Genomic DNA, 14,386 nt, shown 5'->3' on the forward strand with positions numbered 1-14,386 from the left:
CAATTAAATAATTATCAATAAATACAGATGTTAATAATGATACTTAAATAAATACTTTAAAAAAAAATCTCAAATGAATTAATTTCCGAAGCGCTTTAAATTAAATTTTTAATCAACTTTCTAAAAGTTGTGTGAATGTATTATAACAATAAAGATATCTTATATATAATTTATATTTGAATATATAAATAAGTATATATATATATATATATATATATATATTTACTTATTGTTGTTGTTTTTTGAGGTTCTAACGGTTTCATTGTTTTGTCCTTAGCAACATTTGAACCTTGAACGCACCGCTCTCTTTTGATTGGCCGTCCTCCCTCATCACTGCTCTCTGATAGGCCTTCCTCGTATGTCAGTTAAAACTTTTTCCCGCCTCTTGTAGGGGCGGGGCGTGGCTTACAGTGGGTGACGTCATTAGAGGACAGTCCAAACCATGATGGCGGCAGCAGCAGCGGCGGCGGCGGAGCGGGGCGGCGTGTCCGGGGCCTCTCACGGCTCCTCCGGGCCCGCGGCGGCGGATTACTCGGTGCTGGTGGTGGTGGGGGGAGCGCTGCGGCCCGCCGGGCTGCTGGAGCGGCTGCTGCGGCAGGTAGACTCAGGTGAGTTCAGATACCGGGACCGGGAAGTCAGCGGGCCCTTCAGAATAAAACCCGTGAAGAAGAGCTGAGGGTGGTGTTGCGCCCAAACTGGTTATCTGTTAAAATATGTCCCCCCTTGTTGGAGTTGTCTCCAGTTTTCCTGTCTAGCACAGCAAGAAAACTGAACGGCAACAAGTTAAACTGAACTTTAAAACAACAACAAGAGTGAAGCATGCTAATATTAGCCGCCTGATGTTTAGTAGGCTAGTTTCCTCTTTCTGAGTGTAAAGTCTCTCAGTGTCCTTTCTGTGTTTACAGCTATATTTATGACAGCCCGGTCCGTTTGTTTACAACTTTTATTCACCAATAAAACCACGCTGAGAGGGGAAACACCCTGCATGGACGCGCAGTTAACGTGTTCGTGTCGCAGCAGCTGCTTCTGGTTTCTGTGGTTAAATTTAGATTTCACAGCGGACATGATGCAGGACATCCTGTCCTCAGCCGCAAGGTCCATTCACTGAAACTTCACCGACACACGCGTCCACCACGACAGAAGGAACATATCTGTTTAATAACTTTTATTTATTTTTCATTTAAAAAAAAAATCTGGATCAGTGTTTTTATTAGTAGCATTGTTCCCCTCTCAGTGGGCGTTTTACTTTGAAAATCCCTTTCCACCGGATGTTTTGATGTTGTGGAGCTTGACTGTTTTTTCCATCTAAACACAGTTGGAGAAGAAGGAGAACTGATAATCAATAGGTGATCGATCAGGTCAATGTGACGTCGTTTATCAGCTGATCAGTAGAAACAGATCAGAACCACATCGTTCTACTGAGACTCTACTGTTGATCACATGTTCTATCATTCTGCTGTGACTCAACTGTCACATGTTCTGTTATCAATCAGTTATTTGTCTGTTATCATGCTCTTATCAACCCTTTATCTATCTGTTATCAGCCTGTTATCTGTCTGTTATCAGTCTGTTATCTGTCTGTTATCAGCCTGTTATCTGTCTGTTATCAGCCTGTTATCTGTCTGTTGTCTGTCTGTTATCAGCCTGTTATTCGTATGTTATCAGTCTGTTATCAGCCTGTTATCTGTCTGTTATTCGTCTGTTATCAGCCTGTTATCTCTGTTATCAGCCTGTTATTCGTATGTTATCAGCCTTATATTTGTCTGTTATCAGCCTGTTATTTGTCAGTTATCAGCCTGTTATTTGTATGTTATCAGTCTGTTATTTGTCAGTTATCAGCCTGTTATTTGTCAGTTATCAGGCTGTTATTTGTCAGTTATCAGACTGTTATTGGCTGTTATTTGTCAGTTATCTGCCTGATATTTGTCAGTTATCTGCCTGATATTTGTCAGTTATCTGCCTGTTATTTGTAAGTTATCTGCCTGTTATTTGTCAGTTATCTGCCAGTTATCTGTCTGTTATTAGTCATTGGCCCATTATTGATGTGTGTGTCCTGTTTGGTGGTCATGTGACAGAGGAGGGAGGTCTCACTCTATCTGTGTTTTCGTCTCCAGGTGTGCGCTGCTGGCCGGTACACCTGGATGTTTCTGTTCTGGATCAGCAGCTGAAACTCTTTGTGTCGAGACACTCGGCCTTCCTGTCAGAGGACGTCCCAGGTGAGACACCCGGAAGCACACCTGTCTGTTAGTTGTGATTCTGGACTTTCACACTTAGACCATAGATTTGATACAGGGTTTGAGCAGAGAGCTGATGTAACTGAATGTAATCTATTTCTGAGGTGTACTCTTATAATAATGACATGTTTTTAAGGTAAATTATTTTGATTTGGGAGCTCGTCCACACATATATTGTAACACTGAAGCCCACAGACCCACTGGCTAGTTTGGAAAGTATGTTTCTTTAATGAATTGCCAAAAGTACATTTGGCAGAGTTTGAACATTCCCACAGTCCTTGAACGGATCATCGGTTATGAACACTTCTGTTAGAAAAATTAACCAAAATAAAGCTTAAATTGTCATATTTCTGTCAGTAGCTTCAAAGTAAAGGATGTTTTTTTGAGCTCTGAGGGTCAAAGGTCAACCATCACACCATCTGACAGGAAGCATAAAGGATGACATCATCTGTGTGTCCGACTGAGGCGGAAAATTATTTTAAAAACTGTGTTTGTGTGTGAGACAGACAGTTTTTTGTCTGATATGAACACATGAACACAGTCAGCTGAGACTCTGCTGAATAGCCTGCAGACGCACACACACACACACACACACACACACACACAGACAGACAGACTGCAGCTGTCATAACCAGACTTCCTTTCACTAGGTGCTAGATCCCAATCACCGAACAGTGGTGAAAGGTTTTATTTTTACGATGTTTTAAAGTTGCAGCATTGACCTCTCAACTCAATAATGACACTCCTCATTGCAAACCAGCCCACCTGCATTAAGTTTTTGAGATCTGGCAGCGACCTTTCCTGTTGGCTGAGGGTCAAAAAATAAACCTTGTTTATCAGTTAGAACCAAGTCCACCCATCTGCTGCTCAGCCTGACGCCCTGGTTGTTTGTTTGTTTGTTTGTTTGTTTGTTTGTGTGTCTCCTGCAGGTCAGAGGACTCTGCAGCACCGCGGAGACATTCTGGACACTCAAGTTGTTGTGAATCCAGCTCACGACTTTGTCTGCTCGGAGGTAAGTGTAAGATTTAAACAGTGAGCAGCTTCAGCGCCACGTTTACTATCCTTGTAAACACGTGTGTTTCCTGTGTGTGTGTTCAGGTGCGACGACTCGTCTGCGACCCGTCTCGCCACAAATTGCTGGTTCTGTGCGGTCAGTGTGTCGAAGAGTCCGGAGACATCGTGTTACAGAAAGGATTCTTCTCTCTCAACGACCTCATCCACATCTTTACTGACGAGGAGGTCAGTAAGCTGAATGTCTTTGGGTTTTGTGATTGTTTTTATATATTCACAATTCTCTCTTATAGCTGTGATTTCTCTGTCTGAAAGGTTGGGGAGTTGCTGAGCTCTGCAGACCCGGCGGTGAAGGCCAGCCTCACCATCAGCTGCCCAAACTTTGGTCTTTGGAAGAATTCTGTGCTGGAGAAACACAACCTTCAAGACTACATAAACGTCCAGATCAACCCTCCCCCCATCCTCCCAGAAATGGAGGGTCTGCAGGAGTTCACGGAGTACCTTTCCGAGTCGCTGGAGCCCGAGTCGCCCTTTGACCTCCTGGAGCCCCCGAACACCGTGGGATTCCTGAAACTCTCTCGTCCGTGCTGCTACATCTTCCCCGGCGGGAGGGGCGACTCTGCCTTCTTTGCTGTTAACGGTTTTAACGTACTTGTGAACGGCGGCTCCGATCCTAGCTCCTGCTTCTGGAAACTGGTTCGGCACCTGGACAGGATCGACTCTGTGCTTCTGACTCACATCGGCGTCGACAATCTCCCAGGGCTGAACAGTCTGCTGCAGAGGAAAGTCGCTGAGCAGGAGGAAGAGTCTGCTGCCTCTCAGAATGAAGAGGACTGGATGAAGAACCTAATCTCGCCTGAGATAGGGGTAGTTTTCCTGAATGTTCCTGATAGATTGAAGTCCATTCAGGGAGATCCTAGCGAGCTGCGGAGTTGTGACCAGGTAGCGCTCACTCTGCAGCATTTACAAAGACTTGCAATCAAACCTGAACCTCTCAGCCGGTCCAATGGACCCAGTATAGAACCAGTTATCTTATTTCAAAAGATGGGAGTGGGCCGTCTGGAGATGTACCCATTGAATCCAGTCAGCGGCAGCAAAAACCTTGAAGCTTTAATGCAGATTTGGCCAAATCAAGGATCAAGTGTAAAGGGCTCAGATCTTCCGCTACCATGCCTTGTTTCCATTTGTGCTTTGCTGGTCTGGCATCCTTCCAGTCCTCAGGAGAAGATCATCCGTGTCCTTTTCCCAGGGTGCACGCCGCAGACCAAAATTCTGGAAGGGCTTGATAAACTCAAACATCTGGATTTTCTCAAACATCCGGTTGTGTGTCTGAAGGACCTGGAAACATCCAAAACTGAGAAACAACCAAAACGAGCAGAGAGTCGGGAAAGCCTTAAGTCCCTGTCAAAGGACTCCAGACCCAGTAGTGCCTTGCAGAAAGACAAGCTTGGACGGGTAGACGTTAAAAAACAGGAGGTGAAAATGAAGCCAAAGGCAGCAGGTGACACGGCGTCGAAGGAAAAGAAGGATGGGGAAGAAAAGCCCAAACTAAAGGATGCCGATGCTAAATCAAAACCACCGAAACCTGCTGAAAAGTCTGTTCCAAAGAAAGACGTGTCAAAAGAAGAGAAAAAGGAAGTCAAAAAGAAGGAGGAGAAGGTCGCTGCTGTAGTAAAGAAAGAGGAAAGCGGAGACAAGAAAAAGGAAGTGCTAAAGAAGGAAACTCTAAGTTCAAAACCAAAGAAAGACATCAAACCTGAACCAAAAAAAGACAGCAAGAAGGATGTCAAAACAGAGGAGAAGAAAACGGCAAAACCAGCTGTTAAAGAATTAAAGAAAGCAACAAGTGGAGCTTCGAGTGCAGCAAGCATAGAAGTAAAGAAGACTTTGGGTAAGAGTGGGACTCTAAAGAAAGATGGGACTCTTCCAAAGAAAGACATTTCAAATAAAGGGACTAAAGGTAAACCAGCAGAGCAGGAAAACCAGAAGGAGGCAGATCGCTCCAAGGTGTCAACACCTGAAGACATGACGGCAGAATTTGAAAGACTTCGACTGGAAGACAACAACGGGAACAGCAGTCAAAACTCAAAGGTCTTGAGTTCTGATGGAGCAACGACAAGTGGGAACCAGACCTCGACAGTAGAGAGTCCGGAGAAGTTTCGCTGCATGGAGACAGACCACGTCTCTTCTGCAGATTCTGGCTCTAACTGTGCAGGACACGACACTTTCCACCAGGCCTCTGAAGAGGATATGGAGGTTTTAGGTGAAGACAACAGCCTCGGGACAAGAGGATCCAGTCTGGGCTTCGAAGATTACAACCAGGGAGGTTTTAGGAACTCCAACCGGAGCTCTCTGAGGGAAGGTCCAGACAACTCCACGTCCTCTCAGGATAAACATTCCAGTGTTTTGACACTCAGCCCTTTCAAAGACATCATGCCAGACTCCTCCACCACCATCACCTCCATGCCTGCTGAGGTCGGCTCTCCTCACTCTACAGAAGTGGATGAATCTTTGTCGGTTTCTCTAGAGCACTCGCTGCCACCCATTGCAGCGTCACCCAAAGGAGTCTACTCTAACGGACACGTTAGCGACTCGGACTCCAACACAGGGGTGGCTTTACCTCTGAGATCCAATCAGAACGGGAGTTGTGGGACTGGGTCAGAGGGACACATCCACGGGATGTCGGAGCTCATCTCAGATGTTCCACACGATGTCGATCTTTGCCTGGTGTCGCCTTGTGAGTTCCAGCACCCCAAGACTCCAGAGAACCATCAGCAGCATGTTAGCCTCTCTGACAACAACAACCCGTCACAGGATCAAAGCAGCAGCGACTGCCCTTCAGCCTACAGCCAGGAGACTCCACCCACATCGGTGAGCGACTCCCTCCCGACCGCCACGGACTCTGACGTCCCTCCCTGCACAGAGGACTGTCCGTCCATCACGGCAGATATGGACTCTGATGATGATTCCAGCAGCCTTTTCCCGCCCAGTCATCCACAAGATCACTCCAGTTTACAATACTCCCACAGGGGAGGGCATGACCCGCCGCCGGCCCCGGTGAAGGATCTGCCACCGTTGCCACCGCAGCCTGGGGCCTGCATGGCCGACACAGAGACGGGCAAGAACCTGAAGAGTTCATCTGCCAAGACCAAGAAACCAACAGGTACGATGCAGAAGACGACATCTGGTAGTACCGCAGCCCAGAACGGGAAGTCCAGGCCCGGCAGCTCCATGGGGTCCCTGAAGATGACCTCCAGCCTCGACACAAAGCCGTCATCCAGAAATTCACTTGGAGGCTCCAGAATTGGACCTGCAAAGTCCTCAGGTAGGCTGAAAGAGTACTGTCCAAAAAACAGAATGTAATAGAAACTCATTCATAAAACGTTCAAACTAGGGATATCCCGATCCAGTCTCAGAAACTCTATTAGGAGTGCGGACATACATTTCTAGGCCTTGAAACAGCAAATAAACATCAAACATCTATCACATTTCTAAAACAGTTTATGCTTCCGTAAAACAAACATACTTTGATTTGCATGATTTTAAATGATGCCATATGACGTTAGATAACTCAGATATAGTATATATATAGATATAGTAAATAATATAACATCGATCAGGCTGTTTCTGGGTTTTGTTATGTCCTGATACACACACTTTAGGCATTAATAATGCAGCTGCACAGACAAACCTTGTCTTTTGAATCATATTTTCATTTCTTTCGTCACCTGAGCCCCTCAGCCAGGAGCTTCATTTCTATTTGAAGGTGCAATATAAGATTATGTCAGACTTTTATGTACAGATGACGTCACAAAATAAAAATTCAGACAATGTTTGAGGATGCTAAAGATTCATTGTGTCCTTGCTGCAGTTGGTAAGTCCAATGTGTCATGTTTTTATCGAGTCAATAATAACAAATTGCACCTTTTTTTGTTGTTGCCATCAGGACGTGAAACATGGCAATAGGCGTGTTTCCATTGAGTACTTAGTGTTATGGCTCCGCCCACTAGTTAGTTCCCCTCGGCCTCTGTTCCCATACAGGTACTTTTTGTAGGCTAACCAACAGAGTTCAAATGTGACAACAGACCGACGCGGCAAGAAGTGTTGCCAACTTAGCGACTTTGTTGCTATATGTAGCGACTAATCAGACCCCTCCAGTAACTCTTTAAAAAAAGCGACTAGTGACAATCTAGCAACTTTTTCTGGTGTTATTGGAGACTTTTGGAGACTCGTTCCTACTCTTCTTAATGAGTAGCGATGTCCCAAAGCACTTACAAGCGGCCCAGTCCTCCCGCAGCAGTCTCTCCCAGCTGCAGTCAGAGCAGGAGATGTTAACTCCTCAGCGTCCAGTCTGTAAATTAATCCCGCATGAGTGAAATCGCCACCTCAACTTTCAGTGTAGACTAGTTACCTGCGGCTCAGGTAGCGGCTCAGGAAGTACCTATCCGAGGCAGGTACTTTCTGACCTGCTAACTGGTGAAATTGGACGCATCCTCTCTCCCAAGCCACACCCATAGCGGTTCACAAGAGGGAAAAGTACCTCTTGGAAACACGCCTAATGTGTTCTGCTGCTCTTTGTGATTTAATAATCTGAATATTTAGCTTTCTTTGTGGGGGACAGATTTGAAACTCATTCTTCTAACTTCCTGCCAGCTACCAAAGCTGCAGGTTCTGCAGGTTCGGAGGGTTCTGCGGTGTACGTGGACCTGGCCTACCTGCCATCAGGGTGCGCCTCCTCCACGGTGGACTTGGACTTGTTCAGACGCCTTCGCTCCTCGCATTACATCATCAGCGGAGACGATCCCGTGAAGGAGGTGGCGATGAGGAGCATCCTGGACGCTCTGCTGGAGGGGAAGAGCAGCTGGCCGGAGGTTCAGGTCTGTGAACACATCTGGGGCGGTTGGTTTGCTCTGTCTTCTTATGATCTGTTTTCTGATTGGTCTGTCATTTTCACCGGTCCACAGGTGACTCTGATCCCAACGTTTGATTCGCTGGCGATGCACGAGTGGTACCAGGAGACCCATGACAGGCAGAAGGAGCTGTCGATCACGGTGCTGGGCAGCAACAGCACTGTCGCCATGCAGGAAGAGACCTTCCCCGCCTGCAAGGTTGAGTTCTGAGCCCCGCCCACCTCACCTTTGACCTCACACGGATGGAGTCAGAGGAGATGGAGAGCAGTCTGTTTGTTGTTGCCTTGGTTACATCCTGACCAGACTAACAACGGCGTTCGATCAGGTTTCCTTTATCATTCATCAGCTGAACCTGAAAGCCCCGCCCACTTCGGTTGAGTCATTTTAGTGAGCATGCTCAGTTACTTCCTGCATAGTCTGACTCACCGGATGTGGAGTGTTGGGCAAAGCCTGCCATAGGTTCCAATGGGAATCCCCCCCAAAACAAGCCGGAGCTTCATCTCGGACTTATAAAGATTTCTTCCTGCAACGCTCTTAATCTGAAGGTTGATGAAACAGGAAGTGAAGATTCTGGTCTCCAAAATAAGAAACGGTTTCCCTTTTACATTTCTTGCACCTGTGTGACATCACTTCCTGTCACTTCCTCTCTGCTGGATCAGGACCTACAGCTCACCTGCTAAAAAACATTAGCACGTTAGCAGGAGGCTGGTTATTAACACTAAAGTCTCAGTTCATTGGGAGCCACACTGGACCAAAATAAATTAAACATATCTAACAAGCACAGGTTATACAGCTCAGATACTCATTTAGAGAAAGCACAAATATAAATGGTAGCTTATGTTCGTTTACAGCTGATCATTTCACTTTTACATTTTAGTTTTTAGCTGCACAGAAACAAAAATAACAATAAGACCTGGTTCTCCTAATTATGAGGCAAGATCTTGTTAAAAAATATGATGCTGTTCAATAATAATTTAATCTTGTAATCATCTTAATCAGATTTACGAGATCTTTGTCCTAACAGTATAGAATCTTTGTTCTGTAGTTGCGTCATGCAATCTTTATCTCAAAGATTGTCTCTTTCAAAAAAAAAAAAAATAGCGACAAATCTAGCGACTTTTTTTGGTGTTATTGGAAACTTTTGGAGACTCGTTCCTACTCTTCTTAACGAGTAGCAAGCGCCGTCCCAAAGCACTCACAAGCGGCCCAGTCCTCCTGCAGCAGTCTCTCCCAGCTGCAGTCAGAGCAGGAAATGTTAACCCCTCAGTGTCCAGTTTGCAAATGAATCATGCATGCGTGAAATCGCTGCCTCAACCAATCAGCGTTGACGAGTCAGTAGCTACCTGAGCTGCTAACCGGTGAAGTTGGGCGGATCCTCTCTCCCAAGCCACACCCATAACGGCTAACTACAGGGAAAAGTACCTAATGGAAACGCGTCTTATATTTAACCTCTAGCAGCCTGTAGCAGGACCTCAAACAGGAGGGGAAATAACACTCCAAAGTTTCACGAGTCTCCTCTTTACAGACTAATATACATTATTATAAACTTTGGTCTGAAGACAGTGAAATCGATTCATCACAGCAGATTATGTGATTAGTTCTCTGAGATGTTTATCTCAACATTTGGAGGTTTTTATCTCATAAAATATTTAAGATTGCATGTTTAGCGTACTTTTTAATTACAGGACCTTTATTCAGTATTAAGATCAATATTTCATGACAGTTCAGGATCTGTAAAAAAGATTATTTCATAATGACAGTTTCTATTGCAGAACAAAACAGTTTTAAGCAATTTGCATCTTTTATCTGAAATATTTTTCAGTCTTTATTACATAATCTGCATGTTTTTTCATATTTTATCTTTAATTAGTTCCCTGATCTTTGTCTTGTAAATCTGAAATGATCTCACAATTAAGATATTTTTTTAATCTTAAATAGTATTAACCTCAATCTGGAAGATCTTTGTTTTCAGAATAACATCAGCTTTATCTCATTATGTTCACAAATGTGCGTAATAATTATTCAATCTTCATGTTGTGAGAGCTCTTATCTCATACTGCCATAATGAAACAATCTGCATCTGAAGATTGTGAAAACTTTTACCTCGTCTGTATCTTCATCTGATGTTTTTCATACAATACAATCACATTTCTACATAATCAAATGAAATGTGTCCTCACAGTTTCTCATAAAGAAAGATTTTCTTCTGGTAACGATGAAAAACAGGATTAATTATGACGTGTTCTGATCCAGCAGAGTTTTTAATAATCACACTTGGGACCACATGTTGCCTAAAAACAGATTTCTGATCAGGTGGATCATGTGACTGCATGCTGCACAGATCTCAGATCAGATCTCACCTGTTTTGTAGTGTGTTTTTATTTGTATTCTTCTGAACTATGCTGTAATTTCCCCCCTTGAATTACTATATTACCCAAGAGCCTCTGCTGCTGAACTCTGCCCCACAGGTGCTTCAATCATCCAAAATCTAAAACGAAATAGTTTCTAATTAATGCGATGAGGTAATCTGGGTGTGGAGCTCTCTGATTGGATGCTTGCTGCAGCAGTGCTTTCTGGGACTTGTAGTTCTTTCCCAGATGACGTAGAGAGGCTGGTTAGATATAGGGGGGAAAATCAATATATCAATGTGTTCATTAAGTTTCCTTTTTTATGTTTTTCTTCTGTGTGTAATTTACAATTGACTGAAACCACGAAGGCAAAACTTGACCGTCCTTTTTATTTTCTCAAAAAAACAAACAAAACATTTCAATCTTTAATTTATTTATTTATTTTAATTTTTGTCCTTTAAAAAAAAAAATCTTGTCTGCATTTTTTTTTATCCTGAGTCTGAACTTTGGTACGAGCTTGAGCTTGATTCATTAGTTTGGTTTTAATTCAAAGTTTATTGATCGATGAGCCTTTTTAAGGGCTAAACACACAAACAGCAACAACTCGTCTGATTATTGATCCGACTGTTCCTGCAAAATAAAATCAGATGAAGTCAAAATATGAAGAGATTGTAATGTTATTTACAATAACTCAGCATTTAGAGAAATAAAGTCAATTAAAAAATACACTTTAATTCTCTCAATATCATTCTGGCTTTTTCTAGTATAATGACTTTTATCAATTAGATCTTTTTTTTAAGATTTAATTTTCATATTTATAAAATTGCAGCCGTATCATGTCATACTTTGACTTTTTGAATTACAGATTCAGATTTCTGATATAGAAAAACATTTTTTCTCTGAGTAATTAATTTGTTTTCATAAAACTTAACGTTTGCTCCCTGATTTATTTTTCCTTCATCAGTGACTTTAAAACTCTTTAGTAAGACTGAAGACATGAAGCCATAAATGTGTGAAAGATGAAGTTTTTTCCCAATGTTTTTACACACACACACACACACACACACACACACACACACACAAACGTAATTTGTGTACTGAAACACTAACTTTAATGATTCTTTCAAAATAAAAGTAGACCTTTCACAGAGTGTCAATGTGTTTTCTTCTGAAAATCTACATGTTGACAGGACGGACCACTTCCTGTGATTCAAGAAGAAACAGAAGATTTTAAAAAAATCTCTCAACTGTTTGATTTTGTTCGGAACATATCTGTGATTAATCACAACAAAAACAACATATTTAATTATATTTATAGAAATATTATCTGTGAAATATCCAAAGTTTAGTTGCAATTTCCTCATCAATATAGTTTGATTTGTTAGATATGCACTTGTGTATTAAACACCAATATTATTGTTATATAATGCAATGTGGCACATCCAGTCCATACACTGTACCTGCATGGCTCTAAGGTTAAATACAGTGGTGACCACAGACATGACAGCTCGCCCCCTGGTGGCGGGCTGCATTATAGGTTATAAAGGAGAACATTTACACACTTAAAACAAAATGTATAATAACCTTATTTATACAGTCTATGATAATAACACAAAAAAGGAAAAAAGACTAAAGATTAGAGAACATGAATCAAAAGAAGGATAAAAACAATTGATTAATTGCTAATGAAATAAAAGTAAAACAATGTAAATAACCCATTCTTGATCAAATGTCTGGTCTTTAGTTTCCAGTAGTTTACAAAGAAAGAAAGTAAAAACACATAGTAGTTCAATGAATAGATAAAATCTTTATCCGACTTGGTCTCAGATTCTCTGAATTTTCCAGACGAGGCTTTAATCTCATTTTCTAGCTGCTGAGTGCAGCAGAACAATTTATGTTAATGAAAGTTGGAATAAAAAACACCTCGCCCTGTGATTCATGAAGCTGCTGTCAATCAAAACAACACAGTCACAAGTCGCTCAAAGAGTCAGGAGATGATTCCTGAAATACACGTTTATCATCATCTATTGCTGTTGTTCTGCAGCCACAGAGACCTTCAGGGGTGAAACACTCAGTGGGAGAGAAGACTCAGTGTAAATATATGGAAACATCCTGTCAGTGAAAGTGTGTGTGAAGGTGTGTATGTGTGTGTTAGTATCAGCATCAGAGAACGACAGCTTTCCTCTGTTCCAGTCCAGATTCACTCTGATCCTCTGGAGCTTCTTCTCCAATGGGAGATCAGTGGATGGATGTGATGGAGAGAGTGCTGTGTATTTATCACTATAGAACCCTATTCTCCATGATCCAGACTGCATGTCTCCCTTCCTCTCTTCAGACTCTGCTAACACACCTAGTACCCAGCTGTCAATGTCTCCAACCTGGACGTCCCAGCTGTGAGTCCCTGAGTTAAAGCCCTCAGAGCCCACAACAGTGTAGTAACGATTAATCCTCTCTGGATTATCAGGAAGCTGCTGTTCCTCTCCTCGTCTCACTCTGGTCAGATCTTCAGACAGGATGAGTCTTGGATGAGCAGTGTTTGGGTCCAGAATGACAGGACTGTAGGAGACCATGTCCTTCATCTTGTTCCAGATTTTGAAGGTCAGGTTGCCCAGGTGTTTGGCCTGGTCTATCAGAGCTCCTGAGGGCAGCTGTGGATCCTCCAGCAGGGGGCGCTGCTGGACTCTTTCCACTGCAGCCTTGTAGTTGTGCAGGAATGAGACGTGTTCAGCTCTCAGCTGGTCCTCTGTCGCTCTGACTGTGTCTGAAAGAGCTGCTATCTCTCTGCTCAGAGCCTCCATCTTCTCCTTCATCATCCGACTCTTCTGCTCCTCTTCCTCCCTCAGTGCAGCCATCCTGGCCTCCTCTTCCTCTTCTAGAAACTGGTGAAGCTTCTTAAACTGATCCTTAATCTGCGTCTCTGTGCATCGGGCCTGGACCTGAATGTGTTCAGCTGTTTGATCAAACTTCACTTTAACTTCTTTAAAACCCTTTAACTTCTTCTTTAAAGGCTCCAGAGTTTCCTGAAGTTCCTTCTTGTGTTGTTGTGCAGCTTCATCGATGGGTCTGATTGTGTGCTTGGAGTGTTTCTCTGAGTCTCTGCAGACGAGACACACTGGCTGCTGATGGTCCAGACAGAACAGTTTGAGTTTCTCAGAGTGCAGACTGCAGAGAGGCTCTGAAGCTCTCTGATCTCTCTCCTGTAAGAAGGCCTCACACAGGTTCTTTAAAGCAAAGTTATGATTAATTTCCTTTGACTGTCTTCTCTTACAAACTGGACACTCTTTGATTTCTTTGTCCTTCCACCAGCTCTGCAGACAGTCTTTACAGAAGCTGTGGCAACACGACAGAATGACAGGATCTTTAAAGACGTCCTGACAGACCGGACAGCAGAGTTCTTCCTCTAATCTGGACGCCATTTAGTCTCTGAGTGAAAACACAGCAGGCAGACAGCTCAGCCGCTCCCTGTTCTCTGAAACTTACTTTCACTTTGAGTCTCTGTTCTTGTTAAACACTCGTTCAGTTTGTGGATTCAGCAGCTGGGTGAAGTGTTAGTATCCCAGTATTCCCAGTGTTCCCTCCTGTAAATGTCCTCTTTCAGTCGGAGAAGTGGTTTTGCTCTGCAGGCGAATCTTATCGTCTGTCTGTCACATGAGGGGTGGAGCTTCCTCTTGCAGCCTCACTTACATATTTTGAATCCTCACAAAGCAGATAATAGCAGATTTAATCCAGTCAGCAAGTCCAATGACACTGAACACTGATTTATTATTTTTCCTTTTAGAGAGTGAGATAAATGTTCAATAAACAGCTCTGAGTGAAATCTACAGTTATTTAATCTGTTCTGAAAGTCTTTCACTCAAACACAGTGAGAAAGATCAGTTTCTCC

General features: G+C 43.2%; 2 protein-coding genes across 2 annotated transcripts; one reads left to right on the plus strand and one right to left on the minus strand.

Moving 5' to 3' along the window:
- Positions 1–445: 445 nt before the first annotated feature.
- map1sa (microtubule-associated protein 1Sa) lies at positions 446–11,151 on the plus strand. The gene is made up of 7 exons (XM_059341230.1): positions 446–608; positions 2,115–2,216; positions 3,164–3,246; positions 3,333–3,473; positions 3,561–6,570; positions 7,899–8,122; positions 8,210–11,151. The coding sequence occupies exons 1-7, from the start codon at positions 446–448 to the stop codon at positions 8,363–8,365; spliced, it is 3,879 nt and encodes a 1,292-aa protein (XP_059197213.1). The 3' UTR covers positions 8,366–11,151.
- A 974-nt stretch (positions 11,152–12,125) lies between these two features.
- Positions 12,126–14,137, minus strand: LOC131977623 (E3 ubiquitin-protein ligase TRIM39-like). Its single transcript, XM_059341016.1, has one exon. It carries the CDS (start codon positions 13,917–13,919, stop codon positions 12,528–12,530), a length of 1,392 nt encoding a protein of 463 aa, XP_059196999.1. The 5' UTR covers positions 13,920–14,137; the 3' UTR covers positions 12,126–12,527.
- Positions 14,138–14,386: the final 249 nt, after the last annotated feature.

Source organism: Centropristis striata, chromosome 9 (genome assembly GCF_030273125.1).
Source record: "Centropristis striata isolate RG_2023a ecotype Rhode Island chromosome 9, C.striata_1.0, whole genome shotgun sequence".
NCBI classification, from domain to species: domain Eukaryota; kingdom Metazoa; phylum Chordata; class Actinopteri; order Perciformes; family Serranidae; genus Centropristis; species Centropristis striata.

Bases quoted from the DNA above. Each gene is read 5' to 3' on its own strand.
- map1sa (XM_059341230.1), top strand. From the start codon at position 446: ATGGCGGCAGCAGCAGCGGCGGCGGCGGAGCGGGGCGGCGTGTCCGGG. The intron at 2,217-3,163 runs GTGAGACACCCG...TGTCTCCTGCAG, and splicing joins CCTGTCAGAGGACGTCCCAG to GTCAGAGGACTCTGCAGCAC. The intron at 3,474-3,560 runs GTCAGTAAGCTG...TCTGTCTGAAAG, and splicing joins ACATCTTTACTGACGAGGAG to GTTGGGGAGTTGCTGAGCTC.
- LOC131977623 (XM_059341016.1), bottom strand. From the start codon at position 13,919: ATGGCGTCCAGATTAGAGGAAGAACTCTGCTGTCCGGTCTGTCAGGAC.